A 25031-nucleotide genomic window follows, 5' to 3' on the forward strand; every position below is an offset into this window, starting at 1 on the left:
GATGAGATCCTTAGGTTGACACGAGCGCGTAGGATTTCGCGGATCTCAATTCGGATGTCGTTTGACTATCGAACGGATTTTCGCATGTTGTGCGTTATCCGGGTTCGATAGGTTCCGACCGTTAGATCCTTCCCGAATTAAAATATGTTGTTCTAGGTATTCCTAGGATTGTATAGGACTTCGTAGATTGTGAATCGGAACCCTGGATGTTCCGATTCAATAACTTAAAGTTTGTGTTTTATATTAACCGTCCGATCGTGCGATCGTTAGCGATCTAACTGTCCGTTTCGGACCAAACTTGCGAGACGGGTATCTTAGACCTTGTGGAACCTTTAGGAACTTTCGGATTGTAAAATGGAGGTCGTGGGTCCCGTGGGCCCGGTTGACCCAAATTGGGAAGTTTGACCGTCGGTTGACCGAGTGTCTCCCGAAGCTGTTCCATCGTCCAAATTGGGTAGTTGGACCTTAGAACGTCGCGTTCCTAGTACACTTACTAAGAACCTGGGAAATTAGGATATTTAATTCAAAGTAATCGTTCGAAACGCTTCGTATTAATCTCGTGTACGTATTCTGAATTAGGTACTCCGACCACGCATACGCAGCAGGCGGGGCCCTCTCAGGGTCAAGCAGCGTGGGACTACTTGTGAGTGGACTTTGTTTTCAAATCTTATGCATGGTTTTATTAATGAAAGATTTATGCATAATGTTTTAACGATTTATTGAATATATTATATTCATGGGTTGAATTTGATGTCTATATAGCGCTTTGGCATAGTTGGGTATTGAAAGTATATTTTATATGGATTTTGGGAAATTTATGCATGACGTTTTAAATGGTATTTTTGGATATATTATTTATTCAATTGTTGAAAGGGATATTTTTATGAAGCATTGAAAATATATTTTTGGGTTTTAACATATTGGAGTATCTTGAGTATGAATATATGGATTTGAGGATTTCTATATATATTTGGTTATGTGCGAGGTACTTGGGTTGTTGAGATGAGATTGTGGAAAGTGGTGAGTATAGAATGTCAGTTTGGTGTGCTATAAGCACTACCCTATGTACCTCCCCTGATTTGGAACTTGGATACAGATACTTGAGATACTTGGAAGAATTGGAACCCGGGGCATCCTTGACGGGATGTTGCTGTAGACCCTTGATTGGGTAGTCTGCGCGCGTAGGACTGATCACAGACGTACGGGTTTTGAGGTTATCGACGGTACGTGCTGGCTGAGAGTTGGTCCCCCAGTTGGACGGCTCGTTCCCTAGTCACATGGTGGATTGAGGACTCATCATGAGGACTCTGCCAGGGTGACTAGTCAAACAATCCCCCAGTTGGATTGTTTCCCCGGTACAACTAGGTGATGGTCATATTTATATTATATATATCTCTTATATTATATATTTATATATATAATCCATTCATTTATGTTTTTCGGTGAGGATACTTCTTTGCCGGTCGTGCCAATGGGTACGCTTTCGAGAGTTTGGTTGTGGGACTTATAAGTTTTGGATGGTGGGTTTTATAAAGTGTTCTTTTTGGATTTTGGACTTGGCGTCTGGTATTGATTTGTTTTTATATATTATATTTATATATATATATATATATATACTTGAGTATGAAGGTTTTAAGATGCATGGAATTTCTTGCATGGTTTTCTAAACGGTGGGGTTATACTACGTTGGTTTACACTGAACTGAATTTATTTTTGTCCACTCACAATTTTCTGTTTTGCGCCCCCAGCCAGTAGTTGACTGAGCTCCGCAGCACAGCCGGATCATGCGCTTCCGAGCCTTGAGCCTTCGTAGGACTCTTTCTTCATGTTATTTCCTTTGAACTCTGTTTTGTTGAAATTGAAGTTCTTAGACATGCTCTGTTATCGCCCTGTTAGGGTTTGATTTGTGAGGCCTGAGGCCATTTCATTGTAAATTGTTTGTTCGTTTTAAAGCATGCTGCTGGTTGGGTTTGTTGTGTATTTTGTTGCAGGTTGAAATCTGTTGGGTTTCTTAAATTTACAGGGGGGACTCTGCCAAAATTTTGGTAAAGAGTCTCGGTTTCTAGTAAGTGGGCTCGGCATCGGGGTGATGTCGGAACAAAGACGGGGTCCGCTCCTGTCTACGGGGAAATTCCGGGGCGGGTCCTGTCAATATGGGACATAGATACCTAGTCTTTTAGATTACACAAAAGAGTTCTTTTTCTCCAAACAAAAATATCTTAAAACAAAGGAAAGAAGAAAATGAAGTAACAATTTCATAGCAATCTTTTAAAGGAACAATGAGATTGACAATGATTATGGTTCCAAAACAATACCAGGCATAAATTAACACATAAATGTTGAGAAAAATATGAAGGGTAGAGTTAGACAGATTGTAAATAATATTTCAGCCAAGAATAATCTCAACTTCTACTCAAATCACAAGCAAATAAAGAAAAATAATATCAATATATATTCCTATTAAATTACAGTAACATATCAATAGAACACCAAAAAAAATCAATATAATATCAATACCATACAATACGAAAGCAATACCACTACAATACAACCGCAATAAAATCACCATACGATAGCAATAGCAAATCAACGATGCTACCTCACTATGATATAATCATAACAAGTTCATAGAAAATCCCAATACCAAATGCAAGAATCAATCGACAAAGAACAAACACATTTGTTGTTTCAGACAAACAAAATCAATCCCAATACTTCAATTTCTACACAAAATACAAACGAACTAAATCACAATTCCAATTTCAGTAATCAAATTCAATTTAACATCAAAACTTACATATTCCCAACAATTAATTTTCTAGAGAAGCTATTCTTGAAGAGGGCATGTAAACCCAGACCTCAGAACCCCCAAAATTGGACCAAAATGCTAACACAATGGCCACCTAATGCCAAGACATGCTGTCATATTTAGAAAAATGGTTTTGTTTGGGTTTGTTTAGGTTGCAAAAGGGATTTGAAGAGAGACGAAGTTGGGGCTTGGATTTGGGTAGAGAAGAAAATAGAGAGGAAGAGGAAGAACTGGGTTTTGAGGGCAAAGTTGTGGGTTTTATAGGTTGTTCTTGATCTTCTTCTTCGTGAGAAGAGGCGTGGTTAGAGAGAGAGAGAGAGAGAGAGAGAGAGAGAGAGAGAGAGAGAGAGAGAGAGAGAGAGCGTTGAGAGAGGAAGAGAGAGCGTTGAGATAGAGTTGAGAGAGAGCAAAGAAAGAAAAACCAAAAACTGACCAAAAGTGTTATCTGACCAATAAATAGGCAATAAGTATGTATTTATAGGTGATAATTGCACAAAAATTGGGGAGGGATGGTATTTTCAGTTAAAATTATTAAAAAGGTGGCATTTTGAGCTATTTCCCTTCTTTTTTTTTTCTTTTCTTTTCTCCCAAGGAACAAATGGACTTATCTTGAAATCCCCAAAAAGGTGAGTATCAATTGCGTGATACATGAAACAGAAATGATCTTTGTAGACGACCATGCTGACCAAAGGATGTTTATTCAAATTTTTTTACTTGGAAAATACCTGGAAATAGCAAGAAAAGTAAGGGGACCCATCACCCGTGTTGGTTAAAGATTTTGGTTCTTTGTAATAGAGATGGAAAACAAATAGAAATGTACTTGGAGACCAAGTTCCCACAACTTGTATAAATATTCTAGTTCTATGTGAATACAAATCATCCAATTTCAAACCTAAGTGAATGATACTTTACTTTACTAGATTCTTAAGGGAGTTTCAAATTAAAGTAAGCTTAATGATCATTATTGGGACAGTACATTGAAAATTGTCAACCAACTTTGTTGAATAATCATTTCTTAGAGGAATTTTTTATTATTAATAACTTACTGTTGATGAATTGGTTAAATATGACAGGACCGTCCCGAATAAAAAGTGACCAAAATTCCTCTATGTCCAAAGGAAAATTGTAATTTCATAAAAAGTAAATTAAATAAAATGACGTTTTGGGATGGGATGTTACAACCTACCTCTTTAAAAAAAAATTCAACCTCAAAATTTCACTCTGATACGCTGAAAGGGTTTTGGTCACTTCTACACTTTTTCCACACCTTACTCACGACACCACAACTTTTGACAACTCATTTCATTTATTCTCAACTCCTTTGTTTTGGTGCCTCTAGCACATTTCCAACTCCATTCCCAATATCTAACTTAAGAACACATAGATGGGGGCAACCATGTTTTATAATCTCAACACGAATAAGGAACCATCCGACCTTCAAAGATAAAGAGTGCACTTAGCGTGTCAGTCTACAGAATCACAAAACTATGCTCTAATACCAATTGACAGGATCTATCCCGAACAAAAAGTGACCAAAATCTCCCTATGCCCAAGGGCAAAATTGTAAGTTTAGAAAAAATAAATTAAATAAAACAACATTTTGGGACGGGATGTTACGAAACATGACTGTGTCCTAGCTGCAACCTTTTGTGATTACTGACTCTATTGATAATCAACCAACAATTAGTCACAAAAGTATGAGTTTTCAAGGAGGGTTGGTTTTGGTTGAAGAAGATTCAAATTTAAGCAATTCCAAGTTGGTATGGTTGAAGAAGATTTAATTATAAGATATTTTATTAAGTTTTTATTTTTATTTTTTATATAAGTAATATTGGGAAAGAGAAATTTAGGACCTCGAATGCCACTTAAGCTACGAGGACTTACATATTTGATTAAGGTTAAGCTTAAATATAATTGATCAACCACACAAGTGAACTGAGCAAGTTATGTGATGGGTCAAATAGGAAGCAAAGGAAGATGTGTGATGGGCCTAATATTCATTGGCACAGAAGGCCTCATTTATGGTTACATAACGTGAGCATGGGGTACGTCCGAGTAAGATAAGGCAATTGATTTACTTCCGGTCCATTTGAGATTGGGTAATCTGATTAAATTATAAGAGTGCTGTTATTTCACACCCACTATTCTACTTTCTTCACCCACCTTAGGTTTTCACATTCCACTCAACTTTTACTCCTAAAATGCCCCCAAGACATTAATCTCATAGTTCGGTCCACGCGACTGTATAACTAAACTATTGCACCACTTAATTTCCTCATTAATATGGTCATTGTTATTATAGAATTTTGTGCAAGCTCACTTTTTTTTTTTAATTACAATTTTTTTAATTATTTTTAAATACAAGCGAAATTAAGGGCGCGGAAATCGAATGTGAAACCTTAGATACATGGATAACAAAAATTCACTCATTTTAGATATAAGGCGACATGGCATAAATAATTTTTTGAAAACATAGACATGTTTGCATAATTTTAATAAGGTTAAGAAAGTTATGGTTAAACTTAAATCTAAGAAAATAAAGTTGACCCGAGATCAATTTATCCCCAAAAAGGAGGAAAAATGGACCAAAGGTCCAAGGCCTTTTTTGATCGTGTACCACAGTTTGGTTCATAGAATGGATTTGAGGGGAAATCATTTTCTATGTCATTTCCCAAGGGATGGGAAATGGAAGATTCATTTCCCAAGGGATGGGAAATGGAAGATTCATTTCCCACATTTGGTAATGGCGAGAAAGTAACGGGGAGATATCACTTTATTTCATTTCCCATGTTTGTTTTGAGTAGCAATAAAAAACAAAATTTGTATAATTTTCCAATTATACCCATACTATATCAAATAAATAAAAAAAGAAAGCATTTAATGATATATTGTAACTTCAAATTGTTAATGGGGACAAAATGGTCATGAAAAATGTGCATTTAATGTTGGTTCATTTTCCTAAACTTTCCATGAGGGGGGAAAACAAAACCCAAGTTTGGAGGAGGGCTTCATTTCCCCCAACTTTCCCATGTGACAGGCAATACCATTTTCTATGTCTGGACTTACCAAACATGTGAAAGCAATTGATTTTCCATCCCCAAGCCTTATTTCCTATGAACCAAACGGCTGTCACCATGGTTGCAAAGACCAATAGACCAAACTCCAAAGAGAGCTGCAGTCACAATCCTGGAATGAAGTGCCAGTGCAGCAGCAGTAGTAGTAGCAGTAGCGGCGTTGATGAGAAGTCAGTGTTTTCACTCACCTCGTCAAGCAAGTACGAAGATTATTTGGGAGAGAAAACCAAAGGGGATTTGAATGTCAAGGTGGAGCATCTTGAGGCCTTTGGTAACTTTCTTTCCTCTCCAATGCTCTATTTCGTTCTTTCAGTTTTGAAACTACAACCATATATGTGTGTGTGTGTGTGTGTAAAGTTTTGTTCTTTTCAATGAACCCATGTAGGAATTGATAGTCAAGCAACTATAAAAGGTCCAATGGAGGAAGTAGCCAGGGTTGAGGCTGAAGACTTGCTCAGAGACTTGGGTATCCCGGTGCTGTTTTTTAATTCCTTTTCCTGCATAAATTTGGTCCTATATATGCGTTACCACATCTCTTTGCTTGCTTATCTTTTTCTTTAATATATGGTTCTCTTGAATCTTGAACCAATAAATATCCCTCTTATCATTTGCTTATGGTATTACCATGTTCAATATTTATGTGCAGACTCCTTTTTCGTCAAGACAATCACCTCGTGACATTTTTTGTAGCCGCATGTTGAATCTTCAATCAATCAGTGCCATTGGATATGATATGGACTACACCTTGATCCATTATAATGTGATTGTAAGTGTCATCAGCTTAATATGTGTTCTTATTCTCAGCATTAGTTGGCGCGTCATCTTTGATGCCACATCAAGATCATATAGTTTTGCATGTGCAAGTGACTAGTGTTGCAACCTCAATGCATTAGTAACCATTACTATTCTGGCTATTGTCTGACATGGATTTGTATTTTGCAGGCTTGGGAAGGGAGAGCTTATGATTACTGTATGGAGAATTTGAAGAAAATGGGTTTCCCTGTTGATGGTCTTGCGTTTGACCCTGACTTGGTAGCATCTATAAGCAAGTTTAAAGGTTTTTGAGTATTTACATTTAAGCAAGTCATAAGATCTAATTTTCGTTTTTCCTTCCTACCTTTGTTCCACCCTTTTCCGTAGGTTATTAGAGGCCTTGTCATAGACAAAGAGAAAGGCAACTTAGTGAAGGCTGATCGATTTGCTTATGTAAAGAGGGCAATGCATGGCACGAAGATGCTATCTAATCGAGCTGTAAGGTACGCTATGAAGCTTTTATTTTGATTAGTCTCATAGTGCAAATGCAAAGCAGGCATTCAGTGTGCTTGTTAAAACATTAGCAATAAGACTTCCTATGAAAGTTCCTATTATAACTCTGTGTATGTAGTAGCGCTTAGGTTCTTCCAACATTTTGCACTTTAGCATATCATTTTTGGGAAAAGATGGAATCATATATTCTATAGTGTGGCTTAACTTTTTACACATTGAAGTGAGATGTACGGGAGGGAACTGGTGGACCTCCGGAAGGAAAGTCGATGGGAATTCCTAAATACACTGTTCAACGTCTCAGAAGCTGTCGCTTATATGCAGGTACTGTATTGTCTTAGCCAGAGCACTGTTTTAACTTCTGACTCATTTTATTGATATTATTTTTGTGGATTTAGTTTATTCATATGCAGACATTGACTCATGATTCTTTTCAGATGGTTGACAGATTGGATGATGGAACCATTGCAGAACAACTTGGTCCACTTGATTATGAGGGGCTCTATAAGGCAATATGTTGTGCCTCAATTTTATAGAGCTTGGTATTGGTTTTTTCTTGCTCCTTTTTAACTATTGACATGATTTCAGGCTGTTGGAAGAGCCCTCATCAGGGCACATGTAGAGGGTCAACTAAAGGTTAATATATTTATGATTTGTGTATTAGATATGTAAGAATTGGTTCATGAGCATGAACTGATTGTGGTATATATGCAGAGTGAGATAATGTCTAAGCCTGAACTATTTGTGACACCTGATCCAGAATTACCCCTAGCACTTTTGGATCAAAAGGAGGTATGTCTAATAGAAATTTATCGTTCAGTAGCGTGTGACATCATTTTACTCCTTATTTACTTCTTTGACCTATTCGTGCATTAGGCTGGTAAAAAGCTTCTGCTCATTACCAACTCAGATTATCATTACACAGACAAAATGATGCAGCATTCCTTCAACAGATTTCTTCCCAATGATATGGGTTGGCGAGATTTATTTGACATTGTAAGTAAACGTCGTTTGTATACTTATAACTTCGTGCCACATTGAATAGTAATTATTTTATAGGACCTCTGCTATAAAAGTCTCAGGATCATTCTTTCCTGGGTGATGCTTAAACCAGCAGCGCATAATTTTATCACAGACCAGTTTTTGTCTGTGTGTGTTTGTGTTTAAAAATCAAGGATTGCTTTGAAACTTAATGATCATTAGAATTGTGACCGCATCAACAGCAGTGAGTCATGGTTTTTTGGTCTATCACGCTCATTTTCAGATGGTAGTCTCCGCAAGAAAGCCAGAGTTCTTCCAAATGTCACACCCTATGTATGAGGTGGTGACAGGAGAGGGCCTCATGCGTCCATGCTTCAAGGCTAAAACAGGTGATGAAGACTAATGTTCAGTACTTGTGCTCGTTTAGCCCTGAAATTCTTGTATTTTTAATGCAAAATACAGTGAAGTTTTTAATTTCATGTGTTCTGTGGTTGCACTTGCTTTGAATGTCACTTGGTTGCACATTAGCTAAATAATCATGTTTGATAAATGATTGTTATTGTGACATTAATTAACTAAATAACTAAGTTGTTAATTTGGTCAAATCTCGTCTGTTTTTGTTCTCAGTCAACATCATTTTTACTTGTCAACATATTAAATTCCTCTGGGCTTTGTATGGATCATATTATTTGATAATTCTTTACTTTGTTGGCATTGGTTTTATTTAACAATCTCGTGCTCATTCAAATTCTTCTTCTTGCAGGGGGATTGTATTCTGGGGGAAGTGCTCAGATGGTTGAGAATTCCCTAAATATTCATGGAGATGAAATACTGTATGTTGGTGATCATATCTACACTGATGTAAGTCAATCCAAAGTTCATCTGCGATGGCGGACGGCATTAATTTGTCGAGAATTGGAAGAAGAGGTTTGTGTGGTTGATTTTCTCTTTACATGCAAGGGCACAGAAGAGAAAGTGCAATTAACATGTTTCTGGAAGTTTAGATCTCACTATCTGTAGAAAATATATTTCCTTGTATTAAACAGATTCCACAAAATCCCTATTTATACTAATACAAGATATCTACTTAAGATAGGAAGGAAATAATATAGACATGCATACAATCCGATTTACAGCAGGAAATCCGATTTACAACAGGAAAGGCTAATTGCTAGGAGGAAAGATTGTGAAGTTAACTTCCGTGTGTGCTAGGAAAGGAAAGCTGTGTTAACACCCCACCGCAAACTGGGCATCACAAGATGCACAAGTTTGGAAGACATATGCTGATGGCGTGGTTTGTGAAGGGCTTTGGTAAACAGGTTCGCATGTTGGTCGACAGAAGGAACAAAGAAAACTCGAGGACTTCCAAAAGCAACCTTTACACGGACAAAGTGATAGTCCAACTCAATGTGATGTGTGCGGGCATGGAAAACTTGATTGACAGCCATGTACATTGTGCTGAGATTGTCACAAAAGAGTTGGTGTGGGAACCGAAGACGCACACCCAATTCATGAAGAAAGGAGCAGAGCCAAGTGGTTTCAGCACAAGCATGAGAGAGGGCATGATACTCCGATTTTGTACTAGAGCGCGATATTGTGGGCTGTTTCTTGGAACACCATGAGATAAGGTTAGTTCCGAGAGTAATAACATATCTAGTGGTCGACCGACGAGAATCAGGGCACCTAGCCCAGTCATCAGAGTAGGCAGAGAGGCGAGCTGCGGCAGTTTGAGGAGTGAAGGTGATGCCAAGTTCAATAGTGCCCATGATGTACCCAAGTATCCGTTTGGCGGCAACAAGGTGAGGGGTGTGAGGGGCACTCATGAACTGAGCAATAGTGTTGATGGCAAAAGATATGTCAGGGCGAGTAAGAGTGAGATACTGTAAACTGCCAACAAGCTTGCGATACTCGATTGGGTTGAAGATGAGGGCATCATCACAAACATAGAGGAGAACCTTGTGTCACGGGATGAGCAAGCGGCGTGGCGCGGCGGAAGTGAAACACACATTTTGCCATTCAAAGCACACCCGTGCGGCCCAGGATCCCTTCGGATCCCAGTCAGCCTTCTCCCACTTCATAATATTCACAACTTCGCGAGAGGTTCACCATCAAGTGTCGTCTCCCACTAGACAACGAGTCACACTTCCTTGTGACAACATAATCACTCCGCATCACACAACGAACCCTCGATGCCCATACATCAAGCGTTGCATAAGACACGTCAACTGCAACGACCACGTCGCATGTTGAACTCGTGGATCGCCCATGTCCAAGTCAAGACATAGCGATCTAACACATCATCGGTTTACCCATACTTCTGTCGGTCATTCCTTTAGCGTCCACGATAGCCCACATCCTCAAGCTATACACACAAGCTGTTATACTTGCATGTCGTCCAAGCCTTGGCGACATATGTATACCGAATGTCCCACATAACCATCTATGCATTGCCTGGGGTCGCAACCCATGCGTACCGACATCCGAATATCTTCATTTAATATTAGACAAGGCTGAACCTAAGCCAAGTCCATCGAGTATTGTCAAATGTCTCTCTAACCGATGGCATAACAACTGCCATATGTTGACCTCACTCTTTCCAACGATGCGCAATATGAACGGCCCTGCGTGTTCGTACTATCCTCAGGAATTCCTTTCCCTCGGAGACATAGATTATCCTTCAACAATCTTATGCCCGAACTTATGACTACCTCCAATGTCATAAGGATGTTCGTTTAGTGCCACAAGGGTGTAAGCACCAGGGTTGTTGGAGAGCATGACACCATGTCATCCCCTTTATAGCATTTTATGCATTTAGCCTTCTGTCAGGAGGGAACATCACCTATGCACGAAGGAGTTATGACGAGGAGTCATAATTAGGCATAACTCCTTCATGCGAACTCCGAATGGCGAACCGTCAGTTGCGTTTCCTGCGTCTCAACATCACGAACATTTCGGTATTCTTGTTTCCCTCAGGTTTCTCCCGTAACCTTCGAAAATACCTAAATACCCTTCACAAGTGCAACCAGACCAACACCAACCATTCTAGCTCTTAATCTCTCGCCCTTCTACACTTAGACTACCTCATAAGCTCATAGATGTCCCAAGGGAGTCACAATAGCACTTGTCTATGTGCGACCTGTGACACTTGACAACCAATGGAGTATATGCGAGGTTGGAATTAAGAAGATTGGCTTTTTGTAAAAGTTCATGTGCATATTTGAGTTGATTGATATTGAGAGTACCATCCTTATGAAGAACCTATAAACCCAAGAAATAGCTTAGCGGACCAAGGTATTTGATGTCAAAGTGGCCACCTAAAAGATAGATGAATTGTTGGAGATGAATGGAATCACTGCTAGTTACCACGATGTCGTCGACATATAAAAGAAGAAAGATGGTATAGGAGGCATGTTGAAAAATAAATAATAAAGTGTTAGCTTGGCTTAGTGTAAAGCCCATAGAGAGAAGGAAAGTACTGATGCGATGGAACCAAACACGAGGTGCTTGTTTGAGGCCATAGAGTGCTTTGTGGAGTTGCAAACATAAGAAAGACGAGTGCGATTAATCAAACCAGGGGGTTAAGCCATGTAGACATCCTCTTGAAGAAACCCATGGAGAAAGACATTTTTAACATCAAGCTGACGAAGGGACCAACCAAGAGAAACTGCAAGATTGAGAACAGTGCGAATGGTGGCAGGGTTGACAACAAGACTAAAGGTTTCAGTATAATCTATGCCCATACGTTGATGAAAACCCATGGCCACTAGAAGAGCTTTATAGCGTTCAATGGAGCCGTCAGAGTGACACTTAATTAGAAAAACCCACTTGCACCCACCGAGTTCTAAGATGGAGAGGAAGGAACCGAAGACCATGTATGATTTTTGAGAAGTGCATTGATCTCTCTAGTCATGGCGTCACGTCATTCAGGATGCTTAGTGACCTATGAAAAACATGTAGGTTCAGTATGATCAACAACATTTAATAAGGCACGGGGAAGGGGCATTTAACAGTGTCGTCGGTATGAAGTTTGGGCTTTTGAATGTCATCCTGAAGGCGAGTGCGCATGCGAGGAACATGGGTAGGAGTGGGAGATTGCACAGCTACTGGAACTAGGGAGTTCGAAGCTGCTGGAATTTAGGGGTTCGGAGCTGCTGGAACTGGTGGTTCGGAGCTTATGGAACTGGGGTAGGCGTAAGTGGAGAAAGGTGTATGTGAGGGCGTCAGGAATAAGTTTGGAGCAGTGGCTGGGCTGACGCGAAAGAAGTGTGGTGGAGTGGACTAGGGGTGCGGCGAGGCCGGGGTCATAGCTTATGATTGCAATAGCTGGAAAGATGAGCACCAGGGAGGTGCTTGAGTTTGCGAGTTTGAGTTTGAGTCTGGGGCATGAGTGATTGATTCGGGCCTAGGTGCGGAGGAGGGCAGAATTGGGTGGAATTCAATATCCACATACTCTGAAGAAGACGATACCTGTAAATGCTCAAATGGAAAATGCTTTCGTTAAATAAAACATGACGAGATGTGTAAACACGACCTGTGGAGGGATGCAAACAGCAGTAACCTTTGTGGTGAGAACTGTATCCAAGGAAAACGCATTCAAGGGTGCGATTGGTGAGTATATTTTTAGTATATAGTCCAAGGTCAAGGAAACAAGAAGATTCAAACACTCGGAGATGAGAGTAGGAGGGAGGATGTTGAAAGAGACTAGTGTATGGGGTGTCCTATTGAAAATTAGGAGTAGGTAGGAGGTTGATGAGATGGATAGCAGTGAGGGCAACTTTGACCCAGAGATTGTAGGGAGTATGAAAAGTGGTAAGGAGGGTACAGATCATGGTGGCAATGTGTCTGTGTTTACGTTCAGCTAGGCCATTTTGTTGGGGAGTGTTGGGATATGAGAATTGTTGGTGGATGCCTAGTTGACTGCAAAGATCAGAGAAAACATTATTAACATATTCAGTGCCATTGTCACTTTGAAGGATTTGTACAGTGGTGTGAAATTGATTTTTAACCATGGCAAGAAAGGTTTGAAAGTAATAAAAGACTTCATTTTTACGGTGCATAGGATAGATCCAGGAGTAACGGAAAAATTCATATGTAAACAAGACATAATAGCGATAACCAATGACAGAAATGACCAGGGACATCCATACATCAGAGTGAATTAAATAAAAGGGAGATGAGGCAAAAATTTTATTACTAATAAAGGATAGTTTGGTGGATTTGCTAAGTGCACAATCCTTATAGAAAGCATGAGAGACTTTTAAGCCTAGAGATGACGCTAAGTGAGAGAGCACAGGATGAGATGGAAGGCCAAGGAGATTATGCCAAGCGCTAGAGTGCACAGTGGTAAGGGCACGGGGGGTGGTGGATGAGTGAGAGGAGAGGGAAAGTGGGTAAAAACCATCTTTAGAAGAGTCCTAAAAGAGTAACGAACAAGTACGTAAGTCATAGATTTGATAAAATTTAGGAGTAAAGACAAAGAAAACTAAATTATCACGAATAAAACGGGCAACAAAAAGAAGATTAGTACGAAGAGAAGGAAGACAAAAGATATTTTGAAGAGAAAATTTGTGAAAACCTAAAGGAAGAGGAAGAGAGCCAGTATGAGAGATAGAGAGAGAATCTCCATTACCAAGGAATACAGAATTATTACACTGATATGGCTGTTGATTTTGGAGATTAGAAGGACAACCAGTCATGTTATGAGTGGCACCTGTGTCAGAGTACCAAGTGGAATCAGGTGGCTGCATGAATTGAGCCCTAGCAAAGGAAGGAAAGGATTTTGGGCCATTGTAGTGATGTGACATGTTGCAGTAGTATGTTGATTGGTATTGCAGGTGGTGCACCAAGCGGGTCCTAATACACCAAGAGCTGAGTTGGGCTGGGCAGAGTGTTTGCTAGAAGCAGCAGATTAGGCCCAAGAGGGCTGAAAGGAAGGCTAATTACTTTGAGGTCCAGAACTTGGAGCGAAAAGAGGCCATGGTTGATTAGGCCTTTGGGGCTGCGGGGAGCCATTCCATGGGTTGCTCCAGGAAGGTGAGAAGTTGCGTCAGCCATCACGGCCACCACGCCTGTTGCTGGAGGAGTCACCACCACAGTGAGAATTAAAGGAAGTATGATCGGTGGTGTAAGGAGAAGTTTGGGTGGCTATTAGCGCTGTGTTTTGATAAGGAGAGATTCAAGGAGCCTGTGCGTCGAAAACTAACAAATGAGCACGAAGATCAGCAAAGTCAAGAAGCATAGGAAAATTGAGAATTGCTATGACTAGCATTTTGTAATCAGGTCCTAAACACTGGAGCACAGTTGTGACAAGTTATTTTGGGGAGATAGGTTCATTAATGGCAGCCAGTGAATCAGCAAGGGACTTAGCATGATGAAGGTAAGCATCAATGGGTTGAGAGCCTTTTTGCATATCCATGAGTTGAAAACGAAGAGTAGATTCACTGGTCATACTGGATTGAGAGAAGTGGCATTGGAGACACTCCCAAAGATCCCGAGCAGAGGTGCAACCGATGGTGAGAGAGAGAATGGACTCAGAGAGTATACTGGTGATGTAGCTAACAATGAGTTGGTCTTGTTGGTACCACTGAGCATGGGCGGGATTGGTTCGGGTAAGAGTGACGGTGGTGGTTGTGGGTGTTACGGTGGTAGAAGTGGAGGTTTAGGCAGAAGGTTGTTTATGAGTGTCATCGATAAATCTCCAGAGGTCATGACCGACTAAAAGGGGTCTGAGTTGGCAGAGCCAAATGAGATAGTTTGAGTCAGTAAGCTTGATAAAATGAGAAGAGTTGGGGCTAGGGAGGGAGATGGTGGATTCAGACAAAGCCATGAGGTGGACCTAAAAGAGAGGATTGGATCGAATAAGGGAAAGGGAGGAAATCCTAGGTTAGGCTGATACCATGTAGAAAATATATTTCCTTGTATCAAACAGATTACACAAAGTCCCTGTTTATACTAATACAGGATATCTACTTAAGGTAGGAAATAATATACACATGAATACAATCCGATTTACAGCAGGTTGCTAGGAGGAGATTGTAAAGTTGACTTCCATGTGTGCTGAGAAAGGAAAGTTGCGTTGACATTATCATCGAAGAATTGAAACTTTTGGCATGATTAATAATATATTGACTAGAAAAAACACTTTGAGACAAGAAATGGAACCCAAAGAACCTGCTTGCTAGTTTCCTTCTATAAATATTCTATTGTTCCACATACCAACCACCCATGGACTATAATTTTTAATTTGGTGTCCTAGTAATTGAGAGATTTAATATCCTTGAACTGTTGAATGCTGATTAGGTCTCCGTTTGTTTCGTGAAATTTTGAGGCTGCAGTTTAGTGCTTTGACTCATAGCCGGGGTCATAGAGCATCACTGGTAGAGCTTATAAATCAAAAGGAGGTCGTAGGGGATCTTTTCAACCAACTTCGGCTCGCCTCGCAAAGGCGAACTAAAGGACGCCCTGCTCAAGTAAGCTTTATCCATCACTGAATTCTTGTAATGTATAGTGATAATATCTCAATATATTTTTCATAACTCCTCTTTTTTATGCTTGTATCTGTATCCTTGAGCATTAAACAATTACTGCTTTCATTAACAAATATTGTTTGCTCACCGTTGCATGTATTTGAGTATAGAAGTCAAGATGATCTGGTTATCATTTGAACATTTCTATACTAATACATAAGTGCAACTCTTAATTCTGGTGTTACCTCTGAACTGAATCCATGCTACATTTTCTTTTTCCCATTAAGCATCACCACTCAGCAAACAGTATGAACTCCTAATCCAAGAGTGTGGACCAAGAGATGATAGAACTGGAAATATAAAAAAAGAAATGGTTTATATAATGTAGTGCTTCTTAATTTTATCTGAACTTTTCTGCACTTTCAGACCCTTGCTGCAACAAACTTGGATGATCAAGAACTCTCAGAAAGCATGCAAAAGCTACTTATAGTTATGCAAAGACTGGACCAGAAAATTGCTCCAATGCTAGAAGCAGATGGAGAGCTCTTCAACAAAAGGTAAGATGGGGTTAGGAAACATACGGAATTGATTTTTCTTATTACTAGTGTATATCTGTGGAAAATGTTTCATTTATAAACATACAGTTGACCTCTTGAACCTGCTGTGCATTAGGTGGGGATTTCTTTCCCGTGCAGGGTTGTGGGATAAAAGCTATTTGATGAGACAAATTGAGAAGTATGTTCTTTTTTTCGACAGTTCATATTTCATTCATCACAGGACTCTGGTTGACGTCTGTGACAGAAATAAAAATTTATATTTTGAGTGTCCTTAACAATGATTCTCTCAATTCTTTTTCATCTTACAGGTATGCCGATATATATACCTCCAGGGTGTCAAATTTCTTGCATTATACACCTTTCATGTACTTCCGCTCACAGGAACAGGTAACTACTAAACACCAAAGCTTAAATTGTTAAGGAATGCCAACATTGTCATCTTCACGCGCAACCCTGCACGTTGAAAGGCGGACCCTATAAATTACCAAATGAGTAGAGAATGAGGATTTGAGATTTCGAACAAGAATACAATATTAATGAACATGCAAATAAGCAAGCAATACATGACTATTTTACAACCCTCAACTTTTTGAAAGAGCACTTATATGCCTTATGCCTTTTACCACTGCAGACGCTTGCTCATGATTCGTACTCAAACTACTGTTCGAGGTTTAATGGGTCTGCTGTGGATGACGAGGTCGACTTTATGTTGTAGAAGTGCATTGTAGTATCTTGACTCCATTGTTGTTCTGTATGAATGATCCAGGCACTTTACAATTTTCAAGGTTATAAACTAATAATGAATAATAATGGTTGATTACTAATTAGTAATCAGTGCTTATCCAATGATCAGTGGATTGTTTATGCCAGACAGATTAACAACACGAGGTTATTTTCATCCATTAAAACTGAACCCATGACATGGTATTTTACCCCTACATTGCTAGAATTCTAAGTGCCGATTATAGGAAAACATGTATGCGCATGCGAGTTGTGAGAGGCTAGTCAACTGGCGATACTCGTCAGTAACCAGCCTCTCACAGTTAGGACGCACTTTGAATGTTTTGCATGTATAAAGCATTTCTTTTCTAATAAAAATACATCTAGAAACTATACACAGCAACTTTGTTTTGGGAATTTCTAATAAAGCATTTCCTTCCTACCTTTCCCATAGGTTATTAGAGGCCTTGTCATAGACAAAGAGAAAGGCAACTTAGTGAAGGCTGATCGATTTGGTTATGTAAAGAGGGCTATGCATGGCCCGGAGATGCTATCTAATCAAGCTGTACACTATGAAGCTTTTATTTTGGTTACTCTCATAGTGCAAATGCAAAGCAGGCATTCAGTGTGCTGTTAAAACATTTGCAATAAGACTTCTATGAAAGTTCCTATTATAACTTTGTGTATGTGGGACTTAGGTTCTTCCAACATTTTGCACTTTTGCATTTCATTTTTGGTTACGTGAAGAGGTCTATGCATGGCACGAAGATGCTATCTAATTGTTTGATTCGGTCCCGCCATGGATGAATTGAATTAAAATCTAACTGAAGACTGTGAATTTGAATTCGAATACAAATTGAAGTTGGATTGGGAAGAAGGAATTGGGGATTTTATTAAAAAGGACCATTGGCCAGCTCACTGGAAGACATTTCCTTACGCACATTTACTTATCATTTTCTGAGGAGATGAGGCCCCAACCCCTTCAATATTAAGATGTAAAACGCATGAAATTGAATGAGCCCTTCAAGTGGAGCTTACAAGAACGAAATATAATTAAAAAAATGATCTATTCCTACTTTACGTCTCTGAATAAAAAAACGAAAGGTAATTTACGTCTCTGAATAAAATTACATTACATACTTTCTTTTTCTTTGGATAAAAAGAATATAAAAGCTATCTAAGATGCGGCACTTGCATGCAATGCTACCAAAGAAGCATAAATGCCATCCTTGATACAAATCAAAGTTTCATGCTTTCCTTTCTCGGCAATGACTCCATTTTTCACCACTGCGATTACATCCGCACCCTTTATTGTGGATAACCGATGGGCAACCACGATTGTGGTTCGATCCACCATGATTCGGTCCAATGCATCTTGAACCACTCGTTCCGATTCAGCATCAAGAGCACTTGTGGCTTCATCTAGTAGTAGTATCTTTGGTGCCTTCATTATAGCTCGTGCAATTGCCACCCTTTGCTTCTGTCCACCAGACAATTGAATCCCCCGCTCTCCTACTATTGTATCATAACCCTGCATTGTTTTTCCAAACTTAACATGGTTAATCTTCAACGTTCCAAATAAAATTCTGTGAATTTTCATGAACTAGTCCTTCTCGTTTATGCAGCACCATGGCAATACATTATATTATAGTATTTGTGGCCAAAAGAAATTGACAAGCTTGTTGATTTTGTAGTGCCTACCTGTTGTAAACTACTGATGAACTTGTGAGCATTTGCCAATTCTGCAGCAGCTATAATTTCAGCCTCTGTTGCATTCCCTTCCTTTCCATATGCAATGTTGGCTCTGATAGTGTCATTAAACAATACAGGCTCCTGGCTCACCAGTCCCATTTGCTGTCTCAACCACTTGAGCTGTAGCTTTTGGATTTCAAATCCATCTAATGTAATGTGACCTGAATCAGGGTCATAAAATCTCTGCAACAATGAGACTACTGTCGATTTCCCACTTCCACTTTCTCCAACCAAAGCGACTGTCTGAATAACATAATTCAAATTTGTAAGTCCCAGAAACTTGAATTAGACTACGAGGACCAAATCTTATGCATTGTTTGAAATGAGTAAAAGAACAAAACTGTTACCAAGTTACCTTGCCATGATGAATGGTCAAGCAAAGATCCTGGAAGATTGGTACATCAGGTCTAGTTGGATACTTGAAACTGACGTGGCGAAGTTCAATTTCTCCCTTCACATTTTCTATAGTTGTTCCAGATTCATCACTAGAGTCTATTTTTGATTTCCGGTCAAGAATGGCAAATATGGAAGCAGCAGAGCTCTTTACTTTACCAAGATTAGGGGCTAGGGAACCTGACTGAGACACTCCAATAGCTGTCATCGCGAGAGCAAAGAAAACCTGCAAACCAGGGAAATGTTAACAATCGACTGAATGGACTAATGAAGATTTAATTCTCAAGTAACACGTATTTAGCAGAGTTCAGATCCTCTGCTAATGTTTTCTCATCTATTTACTTACTTGAAGACTTGTAGCGCAAGGCATAAAAACTTACCCGGAAAACATCAGAGAATGTTGTCTTGCCTGCTGCAACAAGTCGGGCTCCAGCATAAAAACTGCAGGCATACACAGAAATAAGAAAAAAGAACAATAGCCCAAAACCTATCCCGCTGATTAACCCTCGTCTTATCCCTGTCTTAATAGGACCTTCACATTTCTTCTGGTACAATTCAATCACCTTCTCTTCAGCACAAAAGGAAGCAATTGTTCGAATACTCCCCACTGCATCATTGGCTACTTGACTTGCGTCCTCGTACATTTTCTGCAACAATTTAAAATTTTCAGCATTGACAAAAAGGATTGGTCTTATATATATTATGTATGTCGTATTGGATGGTGTTTTGACTGCACCAGCTACAAGTTCTATACTATAAACTTTTTTAAAGTTTGGACTTCGGAGAAATACCTTTGCATCTGCACTGAATCCTTTCAAGAACTTGACTTGAACATAACCAGTTAATCCTAATAGAGGCAGCAAAACCAGGATTATAAGAGCAAGTTGCCAATTTGCCACAAAAGCAATACACAAACCAGCAATTGCAGTTGCTGAATTCTCAACCAGCAAACCTAGTGCATCTCCAACCATCCCACGCAGAGAAGCTGCATCTGTAGAAAGCCTTGCACCAATTGCACCACTTGAGTGCTCAGGATCGTCAAACCAACTTACTTCCATGTAAACCACCTTCTCATAGCACATTGATCGAACTCGTTTTATTAACTTACACCCTGCCACAGCAAAAAAGTATTGTCTTGCTGGCACTGCTATGAAAGTTACCACTCCAAGAACAATGAAGATTAATGCCCAAAACTTCGAGTCCTTACGGAGTTGAGGAGGTGGCTCGTAGAAGGTCTTGATTACACTGGATATCAATATCGAAAAAATAGGTAAGATTGCCCCATTGACAGCTGCAGCTATAGTACCTAGTAATAATACTGGGATCTCTGGCTTGTTCAAGTAAGCCAGGCGGCGAAGTGAGACTTCTGGAGACACTCTTGATGATGCGGAAGCAGGAATATCACGTCCTGCAGATGCTGTTTCAAGAGAATCGACCGCAGTGGGCACCCCGTATGAGATTGAGAAGGAATGACGGTTACTATTTTCTCTTCCAGATGATCCCCGGCTTATGGATCGTAAGTTTGAAAATCTTTGACTTGAATGTCTTCGAGAATCCACGCTGCTAAGCCTTTCGTGATCATTTACAGCAGTCTGTTCTGACACGCTGCTCATTTCTTGCAACCTTATAAGCTGGCTATAAGCTCCTTCAGGGTCCTTAATTAGCTCAGAATGTGGACCTGCTCAGTTGAAAACGATCAGTATGTGCAATACCCATGGAATAAGAACAAGATGAATTGTAACATTATGTTGAACTATTAGACAATACGATTTGGCCTTCAAATGGCAGAACAGGACAACATAAACAAGTGCATTACCTTTTTCGACAATTGTTCCTCGATGTATAACAGCAATGGTGTCAGCATTCCTTACTGTGCTTAAGCGGTGGGCCACAACGACAGTAGTCCGGTTGATCATAATTCTGTCCAGTGCCTCCTGCACAATGCTCTCAGATTCTGCATCAAGAGCACTCGTGGCTTCATCTAAAAGTAGAATCCTTGGGTCTTTGAGAATTGCTCTAGCTATTGCAACTCTCTGCTTTTGGCCCCCAGATAGCTGAGTTCCATGCTCACCAACCATTGTGTCTAGTCCCTAAATGCATAAATCACAAAATCACAAATAAGAAAAAAGGAATTGAATGAGTTGATCGAAATAATCAAGAGTTTTTAGAAAACTCATGTGATCTCTCTATATTTCCATCTTTTAATGTAACAAAATGATAAGATCACTGGATGTCTCAATAAGCTTCCATGGTCGTGGAAATTAAGAATTCACACAAAAAGTTCAGAGAACAAAATACCAGAACTTAGACGAAGTTTAAATGAATTTAACCTGGGGCAGTTTGTCTATGAATTTAGCAGCATTGGCAAGCTCAGCAGCAGCCCTTATTTCTTCAGTGGTTGCACCATCCTTCCCATAGGCAATATTATCTTTAATGCTACAAGTAAATAAAACAGGTTCCTGGCTGACAAGGCCTATTTTCTGTCTGATCCATTTCAGCTGGAACTCTTTCAGATTAATACCATCAATAAGAACATCGCCAGCTAGAGGGTCATAAAATCTCTCAATCAAACTGATTACAGTTGATTTACCACTTCCACTCTCTCCAACCAAAGCAGCAGTTGCACCACTAGGAATTGAGAGAGAAAATCCATCGAATATTTGTTCATCCGGTCTTGCAGGATAACTAAAATAAACATCCCTCAGTTCTATGTCCCCACGGATATCATGTAATTGTTGCCCATTAGTGTCAGAAGCATCAATCTCTGGCTTTCTGTCAATTGTCTCAAACATCTTATAAGCTGCAGCTTGTCCAGCAGCAAATGCACTCAAGCATGGAGATGCCTGCCCAAGAGACCTGAAAATTTATCATAGAAACATTGTTATATCTTGATCTTCTGAAGAATCTCATATCAAATTTTGGACTGAAGCGGGGAGGGGGAGTAGTCAGTAGATCACGCAAAAATGCAAACATGTTAACTAGTACAATAGTTGTACTAGGATCAACAAATTTGTTCATTAACTTTTACTGAATTGCAACTTACATGGAGCCAGTCAACACAGCGAAAACTACATTGATGACTTCCCCTCCTGTATATCCTTTTTCAAGTATCATCTTTCCTCCAAACCATATAGCCAGAGCATAACTACACATCATAATCAGCATAACCGAACCCATTCCGAACCCAGATGCCAAACCCTCTTGCACACCAGAGTTGTAAGCTTTAATTAAGGAGTTGTTGTAATTAGTTATAGCTTGCTTTTCTCCAGTGAACGATGCAACCTGAATTGGGAACACCAATCAGTTTTAGTTCTACTCTAAGGAAATAGAAATAATAATATATTTTTTTAAAGATGTTAAAGACAAGTAGGCCTACTGTTCTGATTGAACCAATTGTCTGCTCTACCACAGTTGCTGCCACTGAATAAGCAGTTTGTCCACTGGATGCCATCTTTGATATAAGGATGCCCATGAAGGCACCAGAGAGGACAAGAAGGGGGATAGAAGATAGCATGACAAGGGTGAGAAGCCATCCCTTAATAAATGCTATAACAAAGCCTCCTACGAATGTTGCAATTAACTGGATAAAAGTTCCTACCTGCAATAAGATTGAAAGAATGAGAGGTTTCTGGAGAAAATAGCAACAACTTAAGGCTTTTGTGTGTGGCATGTAAATACCTTCTCGCCCATGGCCTCTTGAATGAGCACAGTATCACCTGACATCCTCCCAACAATTTCCCCAGTGTTAATTTCTTTATCAAAAAAGCCAATATCTTGCCTCAATATTGTTTTCAAGTATAAACTTCTTATTCGAGCAGCCTGTCTCTCTCCAGTGACCATCCAGCAAGACATCTCTGGCATATAGAAAAAGTTACTATTCTCAGTTCCCAAAAAGCCAAATTATTTGTTTGCTGCACCAGCAGGCAGTTCAGTGTACTTACGTAGAAATGCAGCTGCAGCAGCTCCCACCGCCAAGTAGACAAACTTTAGAGCCACCTGAGAATGTTGAATTGGCGAAATTATATGTGATTAAGCCTTGTTCATTACAATTTCAACTAAGTTAAAGGAACCAGAGAACCAAAATGGATCTTAAAACGGAAGTAAGCTCACAGTTCTGATGGAACTGGATACAACGAAGTATTGAGTAGAATTTTGTTCTTTACTATTGCCTGGTTGACTCAATTTCTATGAAGATGTTACATTAACAGAGATAACTATCTACCAGTTTATAGTCACACAATATTTACCTTGGAAACTGCATCAACCACATCTTTATTATTCCCACTTCCTCCAAAGGAGTTAATTACATCTCCAAAGATTATGGTCATTAGAGGCATACAGACCCCATTTCCAATAGCGCTGATTGTACCAACAGACATTAACAGGTAATCCAAGGAATCAGCAAAGGAGAAAAGCTTGTAATATGGTACTGTTTTGGTGCCATCCTCCTTGCTCTTGCTTGTATCTTGGGGGTTGTTTTGAGAGTCCTCCACTACTGCTGAGTGGCCGTTCGATGCTGCTGTTCCCTGCTTCCTGATTACATTTCCATTCGCATGATTTTCCTTAGCCATGTTTTTCACAGCAATAGTAGAGCTGCTATATTTTACAAGAAGCACCTCAGAGAAGTAAGTTGCTACTATGTCTGACGGAGAACTTGATCAGAGCTGCAAGACAAAACATTTATGGTTTGGATTAGGAACTAGATTTTTTTTTTCTTTTTGGGGAACTAAGTTGACTATACAAACCAAGGATAATTTGCCAACTGATTCTAATTGAATATGGAGTTGATTATTCAGCCAAACTTAAAAAATCCATTTGTTCCGATATTCTTCTTTTTGTGCGTGTGTGCATTGGAAAACCCGTTACTGAAGCAAGTGGTACAGTACAGAATATGTACATGTTGATTCCAGAAGATGAAAATAGAAAATAAGGGTTAAGAACACAGACAGGAAAGGGAAACTGAAGAACAAAATAACAAGTAATAACAAAAATACTAAGAAGCCTGGCGGAGGTAGAGTTTGATGTTTGAGGGGGCCACAAGCTTAAGATTATGAGATTTTTTGTGCAATCTATGCCTATACTCTCTGTATAGTCAAGGAGGTGAGAAAATGGTAAGGGGGCCCAGGCCATCTCAGGCCTGTGAATAGCTCCGCTCAATGCGGCAGTGGGAATGCTGAGAACAAAACTTCACAAACACAATTAGAAACTAACTAAAACGAAACTAGCAAACAAAGGAGAAAAGAGAAAGAAACCAAGTGGGCAGCTAATGAATGCTCTAAAGGTGAGAAATTTAAATAGAAGAGACATAACCACAAACAGCTGGGATACAACTTCAAAAAGGGTTGCAGGAAACATTAATATCACCAAAAGATGAAGATACTCACTGAGGGGGAAAAAGTTTACCAACTTTCAGGAAATGGGTTGATGAAATTGTTGTACTTCCCCCAGAAAACATTGCTTTATAAGGCAGCACATCAGCCTGCCAACTAGAAAGATAGTGTGGGTACAAGATTAGTCAAACGTTCAAACTATCCAGACTTTTAAAACTAAATTGAAAGACGTACAATTCTTGTCCTCTGGTCCTCCTCTTGGTGGCTTGCTTAGGCAGGAAGTAAAATGGGTTGCTTTGCCATTAAGTAAAGTTGAATTTGCGAAGGATTCACTAGTGTAGTAGTTTGGAGTATTTACACCTTCAGACAAGGTCCTGGGTTTGAGTCCTAACATCCTTGTAGTGTATATGAGTTCCCCTTGTAGTATATGTGAGTTCAGTATACAATCGCCTCTCTCAATAGGAATGGTCCTCAAAAAGTTAAAGTTGAATTTGTCAGCTCAGATACTATGCTTTGCAGCTTGCAATCGAATCGGCCGTCTCTCTTTTGCAATTAAAGTTAAATATACCCTACTCTCTTTTTTTCCCCAAAGTTAGGAAGACGACAGGGTTTTCTTATACACAGTATCATGGAAATTCAAACTTGAAACCACTAATATGTAAATCAAGACAATTTTCCACTGAACT

General features: G+C 39.5%; 2 protein-coding genes and 1 long non-coding RNA gene across 6 annotated transcripts; 2 read left to right on the top strand and 1 right to left on the bottom strand.

Annotated features, from left to right (window-relative positions):
* Window positions 1–577: 577 nt before the first annotated feature.
* On the top strand, window positions 578–1980 carry LOC117615819. Its single transcript, XR_004584066.1, has 2 exons — window positions 578–643; window positions 1749–1980. It is a non-coding gene; the product is annotated as an uncharacterized LOC117615819 (long non-coding RNA).
* Window positions 1981–5943: 3963 nt separating this feature from the next.
* LOC117636364 (5'-nucleotidase domain-containing protein 4-like) lies at window positions 5944–16968 on the top strand. The gene is made up of 17 exons (XM_034370872.1): window positions 5944–6154; window positions 6269–6357; window positions 6530–6649; window positions 6826–6915; window positions 7024–7139; window positions 7371–7470; window positions 7584–7655; window positions 7735–7782; window positions 7861–7938; window positions 8023–8142; window positions 8411–8516; window positions 8891–9054; window positions 15462–15596; window positions 16020–16150; window positions 16266–16328; window positions 16459–16537; window positions 16782–16968. The coding sequence occupies exons 1-17, from the start codon at window positions 5944–5946 to the stop codon at window positions 16863–16865; spliced, it is 1806 nt and encodes a 601-aa protein (XP_034226763.1). The 3' UTR covers window positions 16866–16968.
* Window positions 16969–17877: 909 nt separating this feature from the next.
* LOC117632589 (ABC transporter B family member 11-like) lies at window positions 17878–24516 on the bottom strand. 4 transcript variants are annotated; one of them, XM_034366133.1, is made up of 13 exons: window positions 24419–24516; window positions 23263–23679; window positions 22957–23011; window positions 22694–22869; window positions 22392–22613; window positions 22059–22297; window positions 21346–21871; window positions 20832–21105; window positions 19807–20693; window positions 19396–19662; window positions 18978–19241; window positions 18572–18865; window positions 17878–18401 (listed from the first exon to the last, which is right to left on the bottom strand). In XM_034366133.1, exons 2-13 carry the CDS (start codon window positions 23584–23586, stop codon window positions 18048–18050), a joined length of 3882 nt encoding a protein of 1293 aa, XP_034222024.1. In that variant the 5' UTR covers window positions 23587–23679; window positions 24419–24516; the 3' UTR covers window positions 17878–18047. The 4 variants fall into 4 exon arrangements, with proteins under 4 accessions (XP_034222024.1, XP_034222032.1, XP_034222009.1 ...); XM_034366141.1 differs by having other exon boundaries at window positions 24423–24481; XM_034366118.1 differs by having other exon boundaries at window positions 24400–24438.
* Between the last annotated feature and the right edge of the window lie 515 nt (window positions 24517–25031).

This window comes from Prunus dulcis, chromosome 1, assembly GCF_902201215.1.
Source record: "Prunus dulcis chromosome 1, ALMONDv2, whole genome shotgun sequence".
Classification (NCBI taxonomy): domain Eukaryota; kingdom Viridiplantae; phylum Streptophyta; class Magnoliopsida; order Rosales; family Rosaceae; genus Prunus; species Prunus dulcis.